The sequence below is a fragment of the Haemorhous mexicanus genome, chromosome 11 (genome assembly GCF_027477595.1).
Source record: "Haemorhous mexicanus isolate bHaeMex1 chromosome 11, bHaeMex1.pri, whole genome shotgun sequence".
NCBI lineage: Eukaryota > Metazoa > Chordata > Aves > Passeriformes > Fringillidae > Haemorhous > Haemorhous mexicanus.
The window spans coordinates 12,956,244-12,977,459 of record NC_082351.1 but is presented as its reverse complement, the minus strand read 5'-3'; the positions used below and the strand labels follow the sequence as shown (position 1 = coordinate 12,977,459).

The 21,216-nt window shown below is 39.2% G+C and overlaps 1 protein-coding gene across 1 annotated transcript in view; it reads left to right on the top strand.

The window, feature by feature from the left end:
* The first annotated feature begins 5,479 nt into the window (after nucleotides 1-5,479).
* The window catches only part of EEFSEC (eukaryotic elongation factor, selenocysteine-tRNA specific), a 122,594-nt gene continuing 106,857 nt past the window's right edge, over nucleotides 5,480-21,216 (top strand). Inside the window, exon 1 of the mRNA XM_059856521.1 lies at nucleotides 5,480-5,786. Within this exon, the coding sequence (XP_059712504.1) occupies nucleotides 5,516-5,786 (271 nt within the window). The 5' untranslated portion in view covers nucleotides 5,480-5,515. The remainder of the gene's footprint in view (nucleotides 5,787-21,216) is intronic.

Below are 21,216 nucleotides of genomic sequence, written 5' to 3'. Positions count from 1 at the left end.
ATTTCTAGTGTTCAGTTGAACTGCAGAATAATTCTAGTCTGCATCTTGAAAGCCTTTCTGAAAGCCTCTAAGCATTTGAGGCTGTGACGTGCTGCACCTACAGCATGTATTCCTTATGAGCTTCGAGCAATTGAAATGGGTAAAAACACTCCAGCTTCCCAGCAGGTCGGCTCATGGCCTGGCAGAAACATCGGTGTGTCCGAGGTCTGTGATGCTACAGCTCCTGGCTGGGGCTTGGTGGTGACTCTGCTGCACCTTCTGTCAGGGGTTTAAAAGCTTCACATGGAGATCACTGACAGTGAAATTTTAGATGGGATCTGGGAGCCTGCTGTTCCAGTGAGTTCTCTCTGTTTGTAGATGTTGTGATCTCTCCCACAAAAAAAGACAGGGGACTCTTCCCATAGGTATAGAGAGTTTTCTGTGATTAAAAGCCATGTCTGTGTCTGCAGTGTTTGAAGCCAGCGGATTAATGTGGTATGAGGCAGGACTGGTGTCTGGTGCCATCTTGGCTTTCCTGTGCACTACCAGGGGAGTTGCACAAGCAGTCCTGTGACAGCATGAACTCAGAGAGCAGTTTTAGGGAGGATGGGAGCTATGGTTCAACTTGCAAAAGCCCAGTGAACTGTATACGTGCTATTCATTCCCCCTTTGTTCAAGAGCTTCCATTCGTTTTGTTATAAATGTAATTTGGCAAAGAAAAGACTTTGCTTATTGTTGCTTGCTTTTTCTGTTAATTGTTCTGTCAGTTTATATTTACATACTCTAGTTTAAATTTGTAATTACAATATAATTGCACACATGTGTGCTTCAGCACCTTTGTAAGGGTATCCTGCTATAGAACTGTTCAGCTAAGAATTTTTGACTAACAAATATGAGCTATTCTTTAAATAATTAGAAAAGTGTGTATGTCATTAGACTCTCTACATCCTCTCAGGGTCATATTAGTCACAGAATACAAACACCTAATGGTAGTGAGCTGCAGACTTTTTCCTTTGTAAAAGAGCAAATATACAACTTTGATTTCTCCAGTGCATTAAACTGCCGCAAGTGCTGTGGGTAAGTCTGGTCAGAGTTCAAGTTTCTGCCAGTTCTGGAAGAATAATTAGCAAGTCTGGTAAGAGCTCTGAAGGCAGTGGTGTTGCTATCAAGGGGTTCAGGCTAGGTATGACCCTCCTTCTCAAAAGGGTGAAATACATAATAATTTGTTAACTTAGACTGAAACTTGTCCATATGGTCCATGTTACCTTGTTTGATGTTGCAATAAGACCTGTTTTTGAAATGATGGCATTTCAAAGTCTATTTAATAATATTTGCTTATTTATTTTTGGTGAAATTCAATATATAGGAATGTAGATGGTAGGCATAGAGAATTGCTGTTAATCTTCACTGTAACTTGGAGGAAGGATAGAAATATTCTATGAGTATAAAAATCAGATATGCTACATAAGATTCTTTAACTTTGGAAATACTAATTAGGGATTTTTCCTGCTTAAAGTGGATAAGAAACAGAGTGTTAATTGTTTGTCTACAGCAATAAGATGTCTCAAACTCAGAATTTAGAGCCTAAAACTTCTGTCTGCTAATGGCCATTGCTGTTCAGCAAATAAAATCTGCTGCCATTAAAATTATCAATTTTAATATTGACCTGCAGAAAACATGATTAAAATTATTTGGGCTTGTGTTTGTAGTAGAAGATGATACCTCAACAGAAATAAAAGTAAGAAATAGTTTGCTGGATAAATGTAAGACTGGTTTCTCCCTCTTATTTGCTTACAGGTCTTACTTAACTGTGCCAGGTTTGGCATTGCTCATTGTATTGACTGTTTTACTCATTCCATATGCTCTTTGAGCATTGTCCTGAAGCTGCAGTTAAAGAGGGGCAAAAGAGGATATTCAGATGAGGGAAAATAAACAATAATCCTTTAGACCACACAGGATTAATTGTTTATTCCTCATGAAGAGCAGGGTACAAGTGGAACTACTGGGAAGTTTAGAACTAAACTTCCACATTGTATATCATCTTTTATAGCTGGTGTCTTGTGTTGTAATGCATCAATACGAGGAAATATAAAACCTCAATTTTTACATGATTATATGTGATTTTTTTAAACTAGTTAATGTATTAGAGAGGGAGGATAAAATAATTCAATTGCAAACATGATTCTTCTTGCTCCTTTTTCCAGGCCACCAGATGGAACATAGGTCGGTTGTACCACCATCCTGCCCAGCTCTTTCTGTGGATGCTTTGAATATAATTTAATATTTCACTAGCCAGCTAACTAGAAAAAAATATCACTAACAGTCTGAACTGTTATTCCCCAGGTTTAACCAACTCATTTTACCAAGGTTTCTTTTGCCCCCTGGTTTGAGGTCCTCTATTTGGCACAGACGTCATGCGATACCCGAGGTGGGAGCTGGAGACGTGAGAGCTGTTTTCCTAGACTAAATGTTTGAGGTTACAGGACGTAGCCTAGTTTCACATAAGCTTTCAAATTTCAGTGGGACATGCTGAATCCTGAAACTGTCAAATAGTGTATTATTTTTGGAGTGAGAGAGAGTATGTGTGTGTGTGTGTGAATGACCTTTACATTTTTACCCTATCCCACAAGTCTGACTTCCTGCCCTTTCTCCCATGAGTCCATAGACTTTAGCATTAAAGTGAACATGTTTTAAGGAAGAAATTCCATACAGGAGAGAACTGGGATGGAGAATGATTTATTTATGGGAAAACAAGGAAAACAGCTAAATGCTACAAATTTTGGGAGGGATATAGAAAAATCTGGAGAAGTTGGGATTCTCTCATTTTGCCAGGTTCCCCTCTCCCTCTCAGTAATACCAAGACCTTTGTGTAGGGGTAGGGAGTGGTGGGGAGAGTGGTCATATCTTGTTTTGCTCCCTGCAAAAGAAACTAGTTATTTTTCTACTCTTCAAAGCAATAGGAGTGATGTGTCCTACCAAATGCCACACCTTAATTTCCAAATTTGTAATTAATTCTAAAAGATTGTAAGCTAACAGAATGGACCTTTCTAAATGCTGAATAAAAGTGCTTATGTCTGTCTTTATCATGTTTGTTCTTTGATATTGGTGATTGAAGTTACTAATTTCACAGGTACAATGTGCAGTCTAAAATTTCTTCAAGTGATATGTGACAAAATCAGATCCACAGGCTTTAAAACCCTGAAGACAGAGGTCTGATCTCAGAGGTAACAACAAAGCTGTAGGCACTGAGTATTTTTTCCTTCCCTCTACAGAAGAGCAACTACTTCCCTATCTAGAAAGTTGCAAATCTTTTCTGTGTCTAAAGGGATAAAATTAAACCTCCATTTCTATTCCTCCTTCTTGGAGGTCACTCAGGAGTAAAAGAAGGGCCATTATTGTTATGTGAGGAGTGGAATGAAAACTATTTTCCTGTGGATTTTTATCATCCTTCCTTAGCCATCCTTCACAGAAAGAATTATATTTTTTTTCATCCCACAAGTTCTATCCAGTATCCTTCTAAATTCTGGCTGAGCAAAATGCATCTCTTTGTTAAGCTGGCAGACCAAAATGGATCTCAGGTGAGTCCTGCTGTGGCCTCTTACACTGTGAGCATTGAAATGGGACCTCCTTGACCTCATTGCCAGTTTTCTCAAGAGTTGTAGAAAGTTTTAGACCTTTCTACATTGTCAAAGCTTGTTGAAAAATAGCTGTTATTTAAATGTTTTGAGAGGACTTATGGATACTACCTTTTCTGGTTGAAAATCAGACCTTTTCCCACTTCTTTCTTCTGAACTCATCTAATAATGCTAAAAGAAAAGAATTAAAAGGTAGGTTATATGATAGAGGCATATCTGTGTGGATTCTAACTTTTTAGGGCCTTATGGGAATTGATGTAAACTTTCCCTTCCCTTTGCAAGTGCATATTGATGTAACATATTCAGCTCATGGAAGTGTGTATGGGCTTACAATTTAACAGGAAACTATTCAAAGCCTGGGAACTTGGTCTGAAAAGTGACATTATGCTTAATTTGGCTCCCATGACAGAGATTCCATCAGGCTGAACTATTCTGCTCAAGAAGCTGATTAGCTAGGCTAGCTCAGTATTCCTTGTGAGTTCATGTCTTTCCTTCAGGGAGACAGTTGTCTCTCAAATAGCACTGAGTGCTAGGAAGAAAAGCAGGGTTTTTTCCTCCTTTTTCATTTGAGTCATTGATTCTGTCATCTTGACTTCCATGTGTTTGGGAAGGAGGAGTAATTTGCATCCAGCTTTAAACCAAACTCTTTTATATTGAAAGTGTCGGTATATAAAGCAGATTTCTTTGTAGGAAAAAGCCTGGAGTTTGGAGTCAAAGCCTAAAACCCAAATCCATGTTGTTTACAATAGCCTTAGGCAAGTCATTTTACACTTCTGGCTCATTCATTAGTTGATGTGAATGTTAGTAGTATAAGCAATATGTACTACTGCACAGAGTGAGCAGAAAAGCAACTGCACTGCCCACAAAAAAAAAAAAAAAAAAAAAAAAAGTGGCTTATAGAACAAGTCTAGTCTACTTTGATACCTGTGGGAAGTCCAAGTCCATGACACAGACTTGGTTTCTTGGCTTGTAAAGAGCTGTAATCATTTGAAGAGGTACTCTGGGCTCTTTGGTCACTGTTGAAATGCCGAGCATACGCATTAAGCTTTATCCTGTAGAGCATTTATTTATCTCCCTGGGTAATCTGTAAAGCGAAGTGATTTAAATCAGTGAAGGAATCACGCCCTTAGCCTCTGATATGCCCTCAGGCTTCTCCAATGCTCTTCTGCTTGTTGCAGTCTGTTTTGGTGGTGGTAGCGGTGCTTACCAGATCTGTTCACCACTCTTAATAATCTTGGATTCTTAATCCATTAAGGATATGATTTTTAAAGCAGCATTTTACCTAACTTAAATATCCATTTACAAGAAAATTAATTATGCAAGCCTTGAATTTATTAAGTGTAAGGAAAGTAAATGATCCAAACGTGACCTGCTTCTTCACGTGGGTTTGCAATGTCCATGTGACTTCGAAATCAAACCTGGTCACCACAATATCAGCAGCACCGGGGTTTGCCTGCGGGCAGAATGGAGGGGGTGATGTGGCAGTGATCTTGTTTAAGCAGCCCTGCAGTGTTTAATTAGCGCGGGCGAGGTGTGAGCGCAGGTGCGGATGCTCAGGGTGAATCCCGTACCCCCTTCGCAGGGCCGCTGGCTGCCAGCCCTCCCTCAGGCCGGGCGCACATGGGGAGGGGGCCCAGCTGTTGGGCATTAAGGTGACCTGCTGAAATTGCCCCTCCTTGCAGGGGGTGCCCGGTAGGGGTAGAGAGGTGAGCTGGCTGTGCGCCGAGCCGCTGCTCCGCATCCCCGGCCGCGGGGTGCGGACGAACCACGCCGGCTCCGAGCAGCCCTGCCCGGCGCTCGCCCGCCCTGCGCACCGGCCCCCGGCGGGCGGAACGGCGGCGGCGGGGCCCGCGTTGCCGCAGGGGCGCTGTGGGGACGGACCGGGCGGGTGCAGCGCCGCCATGGCCGCCCGCGTCCTGAACGTGAATGTGGGAGTGCTGGGCCACATCGACAGCGGGAAGACGGCACTGGCGCGGGCGCTCAGCACCACCGGCTCTACCGCCGCCTTCGACCGGGCGCCACAGAGCCGCGCGCGGGGCATCACGCTGGACCTGGGCTTCTCCTGCCTGCGCACCGCGCTGCCGCCGCAGCTGGGCCCGGGGCCCGGCGAGCTGCAGTTCACGCTGGTGGACTGCCCGGGGCACGCCTCCCTCATCCGCACCATCATCGGCGGTAAGGGGGGCGCAGGGAGGCCGCCCCGGTGGCTGCCGTGCCTCCCGGGGTGCTCCGCGCCCCGCGGGGCTGCGCCCGCTCGTGTCCGCGGTGGGAGCGGGGCCGCTGGGAGCCGGGGTGTCCGGCCGTGCCCAAACCGAGGGGACGGGCAGAGACAGGTTTCTCACGGACCTGCGACTTTGCTACGCTTGCTCGTAGTTGTTTTTCAAATAAAACAAACTCTGCTCATAGGAAAGCACTTAATACACGTGAGTTCTTGGATTGCTGTTTAGATGGTCAGGTGTGCGCAGGTTTCTTACACTTCCTAGATAAAAAGTTTCATTTATTGTGTATGGAGGTCTTATTAATGGCATCGAAGAGCCGTATAAATTGCTGTTTTCTCGCCTGGTAAAGCTGTCAGAGTTTGATATTGTCTGTAGTTGAGAGCTGTGATGCAGTTGCTGGACATGCCCATGTTGTTTTGGAGGACTAGGGAGTTGTAGCATGATAATTTTAGGGTTAGAAATAATTTTGTGGATTTTGGTTACTCTTCATTTTAGTCTTCATAGATTGTCAGAAGCTTAATTTGCTTTGCAATAGGACTCATTTTAAATTAGTTCACCTTGTTCTGTCTCCCCCTTCCATTTCTTCTGAAGAGTGTTAAGAGGTGGTCGGTGCTTGACTAAGGAGATGATAGTCACAGGTGCTGGAGTTTAAAGTAGGCACAGGTTGTTGTAACTGCGGGGATCCGCCTGCAAGTTCAGTTCCTCTGCCACTGTCTCTTTAATGACAACTTGGTGGTGGTTTTGTAGGACAGTGTTTCTTGGCTAGACTGAGGTTCGGGCTGAGTTACTTGTCACGATGTGGGAATTTAACCCCCTTTTGAGCAATTGTGTTGTTTGTAAGTTGCGGTAGTGGTAACGGTGTTGTAGTGTTTGCCCTTCTTGTGGCTGGATAATAAATATTTACTTATTTGTCAGTTTCACTAGCAGTAAAATGGTCTGTTTCAGCAACGTGTGCTCCGCAGCTGCAGGGGAGGAGTGGCCGTGTTCTTAATTCCAGAAACCTTCGGTCTTGTACTCTTCTCTTGTACTTGGCAAGCCCTTATTATTCTTTAGTAATTGTAAGCACCTGATTATCTTCTAAAGAGCAAAGTTGACTTTGGCAGATGTTTCTTGGATGTACTGAAGATTCACTTGTAGCCAGACATTCCTTTCTGCCAGAAGCAACTAATCTGAATGGTGTGAACTTTCTCATGAAGGGGACGTGGGAAAACTTAGAGATCAGCTTCAACCAGTTTTGTTTTTCAGTAACTTTAACACTTATTCGGTTTGGTTGTTTGATACACAGACTTCTCACTGCTTTCTGCTATTTTTAAGATCATCTTCAAAGTCTTTAGTCACAGCTGAATAAGTTATTCAGATTTGTTTATTGATAGGCTGTTCAGGGAGAAGGAAGGCATGGATGGGATGAGATGATGATAGTTTTCTTCCCAGCAAAAATAATTCTTTACACATGGTAATTCAGACACATAAGCACCTCAAACTTGCTTAGTTCCACTTATACCAGGTTATGTATTTTAATGAAGTAAAATGGTTGATTAGTGTGACTTACTGCAATTCTGTGTGTTAAGAAAGGGTTGTAGAGAAAATGCAGTATTGGGTTAATAGTTTAAAGAATTAGGAACTTCAGTTTTCTGCTTGATAATAGATGTATCTTGATAGTGGATGCTTTTTTGCCTTTTTTTACTACCAGGTTTGAAAAGTGAAGCCTTGATGATAAAACCTGATCTGTGCCTGTGGGAGTATTAAGGTGCTTGCAGGTTTGGTGTGATTTGGTGAAACTCAAACTGAAGTGTAGCATGTCCTCTGTAACAGGATACATTCTTCGGTATTCATGTGTGTTTCAATAATGCCAACTTTTTCATCACTTCAGGAATGGAAAGTGAGTCCTCCCAGATAATGGTACTTGAAAAATTTAGGTTATTTTCATCTACTTCCTTGTTACTAAGCAATTAAGGATTCACCATTCCAAACATTTTCTCTGCAGCCAGGAATGCCACTACCCTTTTCTTTCTGATGGAATCTGTGATTTCCCTGTTACTGCATGTTTTTTCTGTGTATGGTTTTTCATTAAGACATAAGTGCAAAGTACTTTATCTTCCCATGTTTATGCTGCACCTCAGATTTCCCATACGTCTTTAAAATGTCATTGTTCTGAATTGAAATTCTGGGGTAGCTACAGGTGGAAGTTGATCTGGAGAAAAACTAGAATGCCTGTGAACAAAGGAGCTGGATGTGAGGATTTGGAAGATGGAGTGACAGCAGAGATGAGAGGGCTGCTTCAGAACTCTGTTAGTCATGTGCAGGCAGGGTTTGCAGGAGAAGCTACCCCTGTGAAAATGTTACTGCATCTTCTTGCTTGCAGTTGGCTTCCCTTTAAGTGCTCCCAGCTCATGGAAACACCCTCTGCTGTGGCAGGGTAGCCCCAGCATTGTTCACTCAGGTCTCCCATGAGATGAGGAGCTCAGGGGTTTCCTTCTGAGGAGTCGCTCTCTGCATCTTCTCTTCCAAAGTGCTGTTTTCACCAGTGGTGTCCCAGGTTCTCTCTCTTCTGTAACTGTCATCTTTTCTGTGCTCCCAGAGTGCTCTGAGAGTTAATTCCTTAGCTGTACAAAGCTGATAAATCTGCTCACAGGTTAAATGTCACTATTTACCACTCTTTAACATATTTCTCTATGTAGCTAATTCCTGAAATGGGTTTTTTCATGTCAGAATCTGGTATTGCATTTTTGTCATGCTGTGCTAGGTAGTGCTTGACCTTGTGAGTGCTTCTCACAGTCACTCACAAGATGCTTGTTCAGACACAATACCTTAGGATTAAATGAATGCAGAATATTTGAGCAGTAACCAATTGGAATGAAAAATAGAAGTCGTATTTCATTCTGTGTGGCTACATTTTTCTTGCAAAGCTTGTCCTTGAAAACAAAACATATCAAATGTTAAATCAAAACTGTTTTGTTTTGGGTGGTTTTTTTGGTTTTTTTACCTGCATGCTGGGAATGGGAAATGTTGCAGACAGTTTCACCCAAGATGTTTTGTTTAAGTTTTAGATGGAAGGTGATAGTCAAGGTTGGAATGGAATAAGTAATAGTCACTTGGTGTACTTTATCATGCCTTTCACTTGTATTCAAACCATCCTGGTTTGTATTCTTCTAAGGCTCTTGTGAGTCTGTGGCAGGAAGGCATTAAGTTATTGTGGGTAGCTGTGTGGCTTGGACTGTACTACACATTTCTGTCTTACACTTTCAAACAATAAGAACAGAACTTTTTTCTTTTAAAACACAATTTTAGACTTTTCCTATGCTTTGGCAGGATTTGTCTTAAGCAAGGGAACAAAACCAGTATTTACAGCAATTTGTGTGTGACTTGGCCAAGCAGTAAGAAGTATCCAGATCTGCCTTACGCTTTGGTTTGTGCACTGAAGGAATGACTGCAAGATACAGGACTTATATTTTTGTCACTAGTGCATTCTTCTGTTGCTGTAGAGATTTAGGGTGGTATTTTTGGTAAGATTTCACACTGAGATGGGATAGTTTCTGTCACAGCTTTATGGGGTGTTTAAACTTCTGTTCTTTTGTTAATGTTCAGATCCTCATCTTCCACAAAGCTGATATTAATGTCATTGAAATAAAATAAGAGTTACTTTTACATTTGTTTGTCACAGACCTGTGCACCAGTAGGGTCTGGAATAGTTTCTCAAATGAGTTCAGCAGGAAGGGATGCCTGCAGAGAGGTTAGACAAGTTAATCTGCCAGACGAAATTCAATCCCCATATTTCATTTTAAGACCACTTTGCGTAGCAAAGTAGTTTAAGCAGTAGCAGATTTTTTCCTTGCTGATGGTTAATTTCATGCCCTACAAAGGGTCAGCACACTAATATAGGAGAACATGATTACCTCATCCCAACTTCCCCCACACAGGCAGCCAAGGGTTACTGAGTGTTTGCTTTAGGTGAGCTGTTGTTGGATGCCCTTTATCTGTTTGAATTCAAGATGGGTCCTCAAAACAACTTCTAAAGCAGAAAATTCTTTTTTTTTTCTCCTATGAAGTTCAAAGGACAAAGTATCCTTATAGGGTTTTAATTGGAAAGCTACTGCTTGACCCTGGTTGTTTAAACCTGGGCTGGGGGGAGCTCTGACAAACTTGTAGTTTTGTAATCCTTATGCCTGTCTGAACCTTTGACCTTTTTACTTTATAACTAGAACTTCATTGTCACCATTTGTCCCTGCAGTTCCTTTCAAAGCAGACTGCCTTGCAAGTGTCTGTTTCCACTTTGCTGCTGTGTTCAGCTAAGGAAGGGTATTAATTCATACCTGATACATTGGAGGGGCCAAGACTTTTGAACTTGCACTAGAGCTTGGAGAGGGGGAAATGAGCATAGCAAAGCATGTCTTGCTGATGCAAATGAGTACAGTGAAAACAGGCTTGGGAGATCAAGGGAAATGTGGTCTTGCTACCAGCATTCAAATTCAGTCAGATGCAGATTATTTGTAAGATTAACATATCACAAAAAACACCCACCTTTTATCACAGATTAGTTGTTTTGCTGAGTTTGTTATAAGCTTTTAAGAGGATTTGTAAAGTCGGGGTTGCCTTTGCATTACTGCCAGGAAAACACCCTTCTGTCGATGTGAGCTTTTGTTTGTTGAGATCTTTGTGAAGATATGACAGTTCTTGGTTGTTTGGTTTTTTTTTCCCCTATTCTAGGTGAGTGAGCAAGTAGAGTTTTATAGGTGTAGATACATATGTGCATGACTTGCTGTTGAGTACAGGTGTCAAATGAAGGGAAACCTCTGGAGGGAAAGAGTGCCTTATATTTAGTGGATATCATTCTATTCAGAGAGCCTTGAGGTCTTTGGATGCCAGTTGAAAGTGAGAGTAACATAATGAACCCTGTTCTGGTAGAAAAAAAATGAAATTAACATACAGCTCTAGTGTAATGTAATTCCTAGCCACAAATCTTGATGTTGTGGTTGATGTTATGGAAGTACTTGTTAAGGGACTTCAGCTAGCACTAGTGGGAATGTTTTCTAAAACCTATTAGACTCTTTGGGTTTGTGGTGCTTGTGAATTGCTGACACTGCTTTGTATTAAAATTTCAAATAAACTTTATTTCCGTAAGTGAAATTGAAAGTGTCTTTTTTTTTTAGTTACTATAATTTGGCTGGTGCCAGATACTTGTCTGACAACACGGAGTACTTTTATTGACATTTTAAAATGAAAGCTACTTTTTTTTTTTAATTAAGGAGTTAAGAAGGGTAACCAGTATAAAAACTTTGCGTGGTCTCCACAGCCCTCGAAATGAAACTTTGTCTCCTGGATGTTGCAGTGCACAAGAGGGCAGTGTTTGCTTACATTGTAGGATCTTAGGGATAAGTACTCGGGTACCAGGTCAGCCTGGGGGGAGTGACCTCACTGTGAATCGAAACAGAATTAAGTACACGATTTGGAACACAACTCCGGGTTAATTTTCTTGTTCTTAAAGAAAACGTCCTCTGTGTTTTAAGGAAGGTTAGTCTTATTTCATCTATAATTTGGGTTGTGCTTTTTATACCTTAAGCAATAAAAATGTGTGGGTTGTTGTCTTACACATGACATGAGACACAGGTAACAGGTGAGAAAAAACAACCGGTTTGATGTGGGAGCCATGGAATTTAGTGTGCACAAGTCTTTTATTTCCTTCCTCGTTTCCCCATGTCTTTTAATAACTGGGTAAAAGGAAGCTAGTTGAACTAAATCTGCTCTGAACCACTACTGTGTGAAATAGGATTTGTTGTGTGATATTTGGTAGAATGAAACTTGGGGAGGTGTATCAGGGTTCCTTAAAATAGGGGTCTTGTGGAGTTTTTATCTGTCTATATCATAACTGTAATAGCTCTAACTATCTATGTATTGCATTACTTCTTGTTTTTTGTGGATTTTGTGAATGATGTGACAGTGGAAAGGGATTAAAATTATTTCTGTTCTATGCCCTGTTCTGCAGTTTTGACTTGAAGCTGATTTTGCTGTAGAAGTTACACATTCAACAACTTCGTAAACTTACACAACAACTTTTAGACACTATTAGAGACTGAAGCTGGAGGAGTCTTTGGTTTGTTTTCTGGGTCAAGTAGATTACAAGGAGCAAGAGACCCATTTTATCCTGATATCAAAAGTTATAGTGAATAATCACATTCTCTTCTGCTGCTTCTTAGAATCCTGTCAGAAATGTACTGTTTTTTTGTGTGGGGTTTAAAAAATAAAAATAATTGTGCATTTCTTGTTTGGAAGATGCGATTTATAATGGAATTCTCAATCTAAAGTGTAGATTTTAACCAGGAGTGGTTTTATTGAAACTTGTTTGAATGTTAAATTGTCCCTTGCTAATATATGACAATTTTTCTACAGAGCTTCTAAGTGGTTGTGCTTGTTTGCTTGTATACAACAAAACTGTGCTACTTGACACTTTGTTATTTGACACAAAACCATGACAGCTTCTCAGGAAGACTTAATAACCAAGCACTGTAATTATACTATTCTGCTTGATCATTTTTCCTATTGGTTTTAAAACAGAATTTCTTCGTTCCAGCATACTGTGTGCAAGCATTCATCAAATAACCACTTTTCACTTTTGCTTCGTGTTTATTCTTGCTTTAAATTATTTTGTAAGCTGTTTGGAAGAGCAGGGAAGTTTTGTTAATCAATTTTTAGATGCTTTAAAGTATTAGCTAATGTAGTGAAGTATTTTAAATAACTGCATAAAATCTACAACAAGTTACTGTAAAAAATGGAGCATATTTATAGTTAAAATTACCCTTGTTGAAGTAAGTTTAAAGCACATTTTTCAAAGTAGTATTTTTACTGATGATGGGTATGCTTGCTTGCTAAATAGTACAATTGAGCAACTCAGTGATCTGCTAATCAACAAACCAGCCTCATAAGATTCTACTGTATTGGTTCTGCATCTTGATTTAAAAGTTGTCTTCAATTAGTAGATGCTAGATATAAGCAGAATGATATGTTGTTTATGTGTAAAACCATTTTTAATAGCTAGTTAGCTTGATGGAGCCATGAACTGAATTTTCTTAATGTATTTGTTTTGTACTTAAAATAATACATGTTTTTGCATGGCTGTTGTAAAGTACTGTTTGTGAAAACCCCTAGAAAAACAAAATGTGAATGGAAGAATTGAGGTTATAATTGTAAAGCAGATGTGCAACAGGTCTCGCTAAGGGTGCAAACCAAACCTGCACACTGACATTGCTAAAGTCTGTTAAATGCAATAAGGAGTTGTTTTTCTTTGTGACAGTGAGTTGTTTTCTGTCTGGGAACCCTAAGGTTGGCCTGGCAAGCTGAAGGGCAAGGACAGCTGTTTTGCAGTGGTAATTTCCAGCTGGATTCTTGAACATGTTGTGTTCTGTGGGGCACAGCTCATCATGGGGTAAAACTGACTTAAAATTACCTTTGTGAGCTTCAGCAGAGAGACTCGAACAGCTCGCACGATAGCTGGGATTGCAGAGGTACTCTGCATTCTGTGAGAAATACTCCTTGTGCTGTCTGTGAAATTCAGATTAGGGAGCTGTTCTGAAGTGCTTCCTTTAAACTATTTGCTTCCAGAAAGTGTTGCAGGCTAAGTAAATACCAATAACTCTTATTTCCTATTTCCTTATCAATTATTTTACCAAAATGTTCTCATGCAGTTTATCTAATCTCTTCAAGTGAACATGAAATGGTTTGTGTTGGCTTCCAAATTAAATGGCAATCTCAGTTTCAAACTTAGGCTGATTAATCCTACATTTGATTGTAATTATCAGCATTAGCAACACTAGGGGTAGTTGGGACCAGACAAACAATAATGAATATATATTTATGTTTAATGTAACAGCAGAAGGAATTGGTGGATAATAGAAGGAGAGGAAATGGAGTAGACAGCGTAGCTTAAATAAAAATGAAGAAATTGTATTCAGGAGCATCATGGAGGTAAAGAATGGTAAGGGGAAATAAAAATTGAAGTTTGAATTTTGAGATTTATATTGATCTGGTTAAGAATCCAGGCTCCTTCACCTCGGGCTCTAGAGAAGAGATGATTTATTTAGACTTTGGTTTTGTTGAGAAATTCCTTTCTTCATGTTATAGAAGGGATGATGATGACTCTTTTGTCCACTGCAAATATGTTTTTTCCTGCAGTACTGGAAAAATGAATTTAATATAGTTGCCTGTAGCACTTTCTTGTCTTTTGTACTTAGGTTTTCTTTGGTTTTCTGTCTTATTTGGGATGCAACATATGATTGGCATATGATTGTAAGCTGGTGTTCTTGGGTCTCAGGAGCTCTTTTTAGTTGTTAAACTCTGCCTTAATTTTTTTTCGGCCAAGTTTTACCTGTCTTGTTTCCAATAAATGCAGTGTAGAGCAGGTACACATACTTTAGATATGATTTCTCTGTGTATGTAAAATTTGAAATGGTCTTTAAGAACTTGTTGGGTATAGAAAAAAGCTATAGAAGTGTTTGAGAGTTGTTGATAGAACTATCCTATCATATTAATAAGGATAGGCATGGGAAATGTTTTTTTTGTTGTAGATGTTTATTTATGCTTAAATTTACTTCTCTAATTTTAAAAATTAGCCTTACAGCAGTATTGCTTTGGGGAAGAAAGTTTTCCAAAGTATGCAAAAACTGCATTTCAGAGAGAAAAACAAAATTGTAGCTTTCTTTTTTAGGATCCAGAAGAGGGGGAGGGAAAATGGTTTCCTTGTATTTGACTGTGCTGTTGGATGGAAGACAAAGCTCAGTCTCTCTTGCTGACTAATGTCATCATCAAGGCATTTTTTTCTCCCACAGAGCAGTTTTGTCTCCATTGAGACCCCCACAGCCATTGGCAAGACCATGGCCTGAGATTAAATCTCACGCTTGGGTGAAATTCTAATGACTGTAATTGTTTCCTCTTTTTAAGTCTGTGGTCCCTTCATCAAAGAGTGGTGTGGAAATTATGCATTTATGTTGTAAAAAGAGAGGTCATGATTACCTGAACCTGTGGTTGACTTGGGGGGATTCTGTGTGGTGTTCTGGCAGTGGTTATCCACGCTGCCATTGCAGTGTGTGAGATGATTTAGAGAGAGGCTCAGAGTGCAGAGTGGCACAGCTGGCTCCTCGCTGCCTCTGGGCTGTCACTTCAGGTGAGCCTGGCAGCAGCAGCAGCAGCTCTGGTGTGTTGGTCACCTGCTGGGACAGGAGGGGAGAAGCAGTAAATGTGGGCTGAGGGAGTTTCTGTGAATGATCCTGTTGAGTTTGTGAGGGTCCCCAGGACGAGGTGAGAGGTGAGAATCTGACTCCGTGTTCTCAGAAGGCTGATTTATTATTTTATGATATTATATTAAAAGAATACTATACTAAAGCTATACTGAGAAGGATACAGACAGAAGGCTTAACAAGAATGATAATGAAAAGCTCGTGACTGACTCCTCAAAGTCTGACACAGCTGATGGTGATTGGTCATTAACTAAAAACAATTCACAGGAAACCAAATATGCACCTGTTGCTAAACAATCTCCAAACCACATTCTAGAGCAGCAAACACAGGAGAAGGAATCAGATAATTATTATTTACATTTTACTCTGGGGCTTCTTAACTTCCCAGGAGAAGAAATCCTGGGGAAGGGATTTTTCAGTAAATATGACAGTGACATGATCCCATGCCAAGGGCTTGGGACTCATCAGCAAGTGTTACTGTTAACCCTCACAGTGCTTACTGGAGGTGTTGAGCAGCTTGAATGGCAGCACCAGTGTGGTGGGGCTGGTTGTGGAGGAACCCAATGTAAATGTGGATATGCAATGAATTGCAGATAACTTTGTAGAGATAGATTGCCCCATCCTGTAAAAATTGGAATGTACATGTGCAGCAGTGTTGCTGTGTGATGGAAAGAGTCACATAATTATTTTGTGTTCTTTGGCTTCAGTGTGCAGTTCTGTATGTATACAGTTTTGGGGACTGTACTGTCCCCTAACTCTGAAGATTTATGAAAGAAATGAACGGTGCATTAATTAGAAAACATTTTGAGCTTGTACTCTAATTTAGCAAGTATCCTTTAAAGACATCAAAAGATCTGACCAAGGCACATTTCGTCAGAGAATATGGAAAATGGCTCAAATTTGTTCAAATGGTTCAATTAAAGTGCTTAATTTTAGGTGCCTAGGTTGCATGTAAAGACTAAAGAAATCCCAAAACATCATCCTTCTTAAAAGCATTCAGAATTAGAATCTTTCCCTGATCTCTGAATGATGAGTATTCAGTTTAGAGTATTAAAAAGTTTATCAAGAAAAAGCCACCAAGTGTCAGCAGTACTGTTCCCCTGAGGGACTAGTTTTGGGCATTTCGCACTGAAACTGGCCCCTGTCTGGCTCTATAATAGCTTCAAATCATATGGTAATATGCCTAATTTTAAAAATTCCTTAAAGCCTGAAAAGCAAGTTTTTACACTGAAATTACATCTGTTTGTTTATATATGTATAAATAAAGGAAATTAGAAAACCATTGAAATAATAGTTAATATTTATTCTTGTGTATGGCTAAAAATTCAAAAGTCACAGGTCAGGCACCCTGATAATTTTTTTTTAAGGAAGTAATTTTGTTCTTTGGATTTGCTTGCTGTTTGATAGGTTTTTACCCTGTGGGAGAGACCATCATGAGTATTTTTTTCTCTGAGTGGATGTTTCACCTGACTAACAGCTGAGATTCTCCTATTATTTCAAGTGCTGTGGTGAAGTTGTGGTGCCCATCTGTTTGTAGTTGAGCTCTCTATTCACTCTCTCTGGTGTGTATTGCCATATCCAGCAATTGTGGCTTTTTCTGTATAAAACTGGTGTTGAACTGAAGTGTCTTGTGGAAACAGATTCACCTGTCTTTGGTGCTGCATAGTGCTTTTAGAGGAAGTACAAAAAAAAGTGTATTTGGTTAAAATGAACTGTACCAAATTTGTGCAGAGAAAATACTTTTCTGGTTAAGGGAACAAAAGAGTTTGAACTGAAGCTAAATTCTATTAAAAAGAAACAAAACAAAAAAAACCCCAACAAAACAACAAACAAAAAACCAAAACAAGTGACTGAAAATTTAGTCTTTACAGAAAGTTTGTTTGAGATGTTTTCATTGCTGAACTGTGTTCACTAACAAATTATGTGTAGGCAGGTGTTTGGGAGTTTTTTCACTGTATGCCCCTAAATGTGCTTTTTTTATGTATTTTTAAGTTTACAGACAGTATAATGGAGTTGATTATTCTGCTAATGTCTAGCACTGCTTAATGTGGCTGAATGTTTTCTTTGTTGTAATTTAAAGCCAAACAAATCAAAGTGAAGATAAATTTAGCTGTCTGTTTCTTTACTTACCCTGTGCCAAGAAACCAGGGAGTCCTAAACTTACTGTGTAAAAGAATGCTGTTTTTTTTAAAGACTTGATGTCAAATTGATGCAGTGGATGAAAGTTATTTTGGTCATTGTACTTGTTTGTTTTTTCTTTGCATTGTAAAGATACTTATTTTTTGTCAAGAAAATGGTGAAGTGTAGCTAAGATGAGAATAGATCACACATGAAAGTGATGCTAGGTTTATGGAATTTTTTATTATGTTCTTGCATATAACTGAGTCAATCCTAGGTAAAACCAGAAATTACTAATGTGAAATATAAATTAGTTGACAGTATCCTTTCAAGGCTTGTGTACTGTTTTAAATTTTTTTGCAGTAGCTTATGAGCTCTTGTAAAAAGAGTTGGAACAAAAATAAGTACAAGAATGTTTGAGGTGACGCTGTCTAATATTTTAGTAGCATATGATAGTTTCCCTTTCTGTTGGAGAGCTAACAATTTTGTAGCATCTCAAGTGCACCTGCATTAACTGTTGTTATTGGATGCTGAAGATTTTCAGGATGAGATAATGAAATCCTCAAAATACACTAATTTTGGGGAGTTGTTGTTCTTTTTAGAAGCTTTATGTAAAAGAGTTGTAATTTTGTCCCAGTTCCTCTTTATGCACTGTTTGTTCAGAAAGAGAATAAATAAGTTCTGTGAGTGAAAAATTTGTTTCTGCTAAGTGGAAGCTAAAGTGGAGTCTGATGTTCTCTAACAATAACAAATAAATTTTTGAGTCAGAAGCATTGTACAGTATAGATGCAGTAAAAGCAGCCCAGGTGAGCTCAGCTGTTTATGAGAACTTGCTGTAAGAGTAGAGTTGTGTGGTTGTAATGTGAATATGAATGCTTGGGCATAGACTATAGGTGGCAATTGTGATTTTGTAATAGGTTAGCAAAACATCAAGCCAGTTTTTCAAAATTAAATATATTTTGGAATGTATGTTTTTCTGCTAAGTGGTAACGATCATTGTAAAATACTTTAAATGCATGAGTTGTAATCTGTCTTTCTATTTCTGTCAGCTCTGAGCATCCAAAAAAATTGAGCTTTAATCACCAATGCTGTATTTGTTCTTGGTGATTTCAGCATTTCATTAAGGAGTGATTAGTACTCTTCAATTAGGCATTCATTTACCTTGGTGGTGCATTTACAGTTAGTGTTGGTTTATTGAATTTGGCTGTTGCTGAGCAGTTTCAGCAGATTTTTTTTTTCTTGCCTTATAAGAACTGAAAGAAAGCAATAGAGAGGCATTCACAACCTTGGCATAATTTAAAATGATAATCTTACTAGATTTTCAGGGGGGAAAAAGAAAGGAAAAAATGGGGCATGGTTGTTTTTTGTTTTGGTTTTTGTTGCTGTTGTTTTCTTTTTCCCTCCCACCACTTTGGACTTCTAAAATTCCTTTCTGAAGTCCATCTCCATAGGCTTTGTCTGCAGAACATCAGTGGTTCATGATGTGCCTCTTTTAGCTACAGGGGAATAAGCTCTGGAGCAGGCTGGTGTGCAGGCTTGTATTTAGAATAGATTTTTCTGTGTTCGTAAGCTGGCAGTTCCAGAAATGAATTAAAAGATCTTATTTACCCAAAATGGTGTCAAGAAAGAAGGAAAAGAGGAGGGACAATGTGAAATGGGATTGAAAACTAATTTCTTGATGTTTATATGGTGTCCTTACCTGTATAAATAAGAGGGAGAAGAAAAGGATACTGATACTTTTAAAAACTGCCCTTGTTTGTTGTAACTGGGGTTAAATTTAAGTGAGCACTGACTTAAATTTAAGTGAGTCCAACTCTCAGACTGAGAGTTACAGTGGTTTGTGGCAGGAGCTGGCTTGCTGATAACCCAGGTTGCTTCACTTCTTTTGTTTCATGTTTTCTGTTTCCATGTTTTAAAGTCTGATGGCTTTGCTTTCAGATTTAGCAGTACCCAAGCCTGAGTTCCAGTTGATTCCCACAGCTGCAGGGAAATAGGCTTCTCTGCCTGCCCAGTGCTGCTGCAGAGGGAAGAGATTGATGCTGCTCTCTTGGGACTGAAAACTTCAAAGCTTTCCATTTGCTGGTAAAGCTCTTCCTAAAACTTGTGTACTTTTTTGAGATGTTGTGATTCAATTTTCCATTGACCAACAGAATCTAGGTCCTGGAGAGAGTCAGATCTTCTCATTGTAGATTGAATTCTTGTTTTCCTGAGTAAGAGAAAACATTAGGTAGTTTTAAAACATGGTGACTACAGATGCGAAAACTATTTTAAAAACTTTTTTCCCCTCTTGTGGTGTCTCAAGTCTCTCTCCAGCCCCAAGGAGTAGCTTGCTTTTGACAGGACACTAGAAGTAAAAAGCATATAAACAGATGCTATTATTACTTCATTAAGGGAGGAAGAAAATTAAATCTCCATTTCTATGATTATTTGATTTTTTTCTTCTGTGTACACCAGTCATTAGACAATTTCATTTTATATACCTACATACCTTTTTTCCTTTCTATATGCTTTATTTCAATGTTATATTTTTACAAAATGGCAAGATAATTTTTTCCTCAAAAGCCAATTAACTATGACATTTTAAACACAATTAAGAAAAATAATTTACTGGAAGTACTTTAAGGAAATCCTCTAACAAAATTTAATGTAGGTCTACAGTAAATTGTAAGAATATACTTAATAAAGCTCCATTGTATTTCTCTTCCGTTATTATTATATGCTTCTCCAGCAGCAGTTGTCTCCATCATCTGATGCAAAGGCCAAAGTGATTAGATAACAAGTATATTTACTTAAGTTCATTTGAAATGAAATTCTCATTCTGAATTTTCCATCCCTTGTTCTGTAATTCTAGTTCTTGCTGTCAGGAAGTTCAATTTAGAAACCATTGTGCTCTCTGAGTCTACAAGATATGAATGGGAAAGGAGACCTAACAAAATGTGAAAAGCAATAATTAAAAATATAAAAAAGGCTTGTACAAAGCATGAGCATCCAAGAAGGGGTTTTGTGAAAGAGTGAAGTGTGTCATCTTTAAATATTCTTTGTATACTTCATATACTTCTGATCCTGTTTTGTATTCATGCCTAGCAATTTCTTCTCTTAGTCACAGAGCTTAGATTAGCAGGGGCAGATGACTTTATTGCACTTCTGGGTGCTTCTTTTCCAGAGCCCCATCCAAGCTAGAGAGTGATGGCTCAATGCCTGCACTTGCTGCTCTTTGAATTTTTGCTGGGACTGGTGTTCTCTTGCAATGTGCAGTTAAATGAAAGTCTCCAGTTACAGCTTTGGAGTGGCAGCATTAGTGCCTTGCACTCCATATTATTTTCTTGTTTATCCATGATTCTTGTTTGTTGCTTATTTTGAGTGAATAGTTTGAGCAGTGCCAGCATTCCTGAGAGCTGGTCACATGGGCCTGGCAGAGCAATGTGTATTCTGAGCAGACTTTGTTTTCTGTAGGCTTTCTTCCCACTTCCCTGGGGATGCTGTCAGCCTTTGTTTCAGCTCAAAAATTTAAATTTTGATTTGTGAGAAAAGAAGTGGTTTTCAATGATTAAATGAAACAGGAGGGTGAGTGTGGGATGCAAAACTGTGAGACCTGCTGTACTTAGCTTATGATGATCCTCCTTTGTCACAGTTCTGTTCTTGCTGAAGGTTTTCTGCTTGAGTGATGTTTTGCTTAACCCACAGGTGTTACTGCTCACAAACTCAGCTTACAGAAACTGCTACCACTGCTTGTAAAATGCTTGTTCCTTTGTGTCAACATTTCTATTTTATTCAATTGTTTGCTCATCCTAGAAAAAATGCTGGAAGGACTTGCTCTGAATTATACTGAAATATCTATGATTAGATAATCATGTTCTGGTTTATATAGTGTTTGAGCTGTCTTAGGAAATTTCTAAGGGGTGTGGGGTTGTGCTGAACAACTTCGCTTTTGGAAGTTCTTCAAAATACATAATTGAAAACTCTTTTCCTATATTTATGAGGGCTTTTAGAGATAAAGGGTCTGGTTTTGTATGTTGATGGTTTCTATATGTTCACCTCACAAAG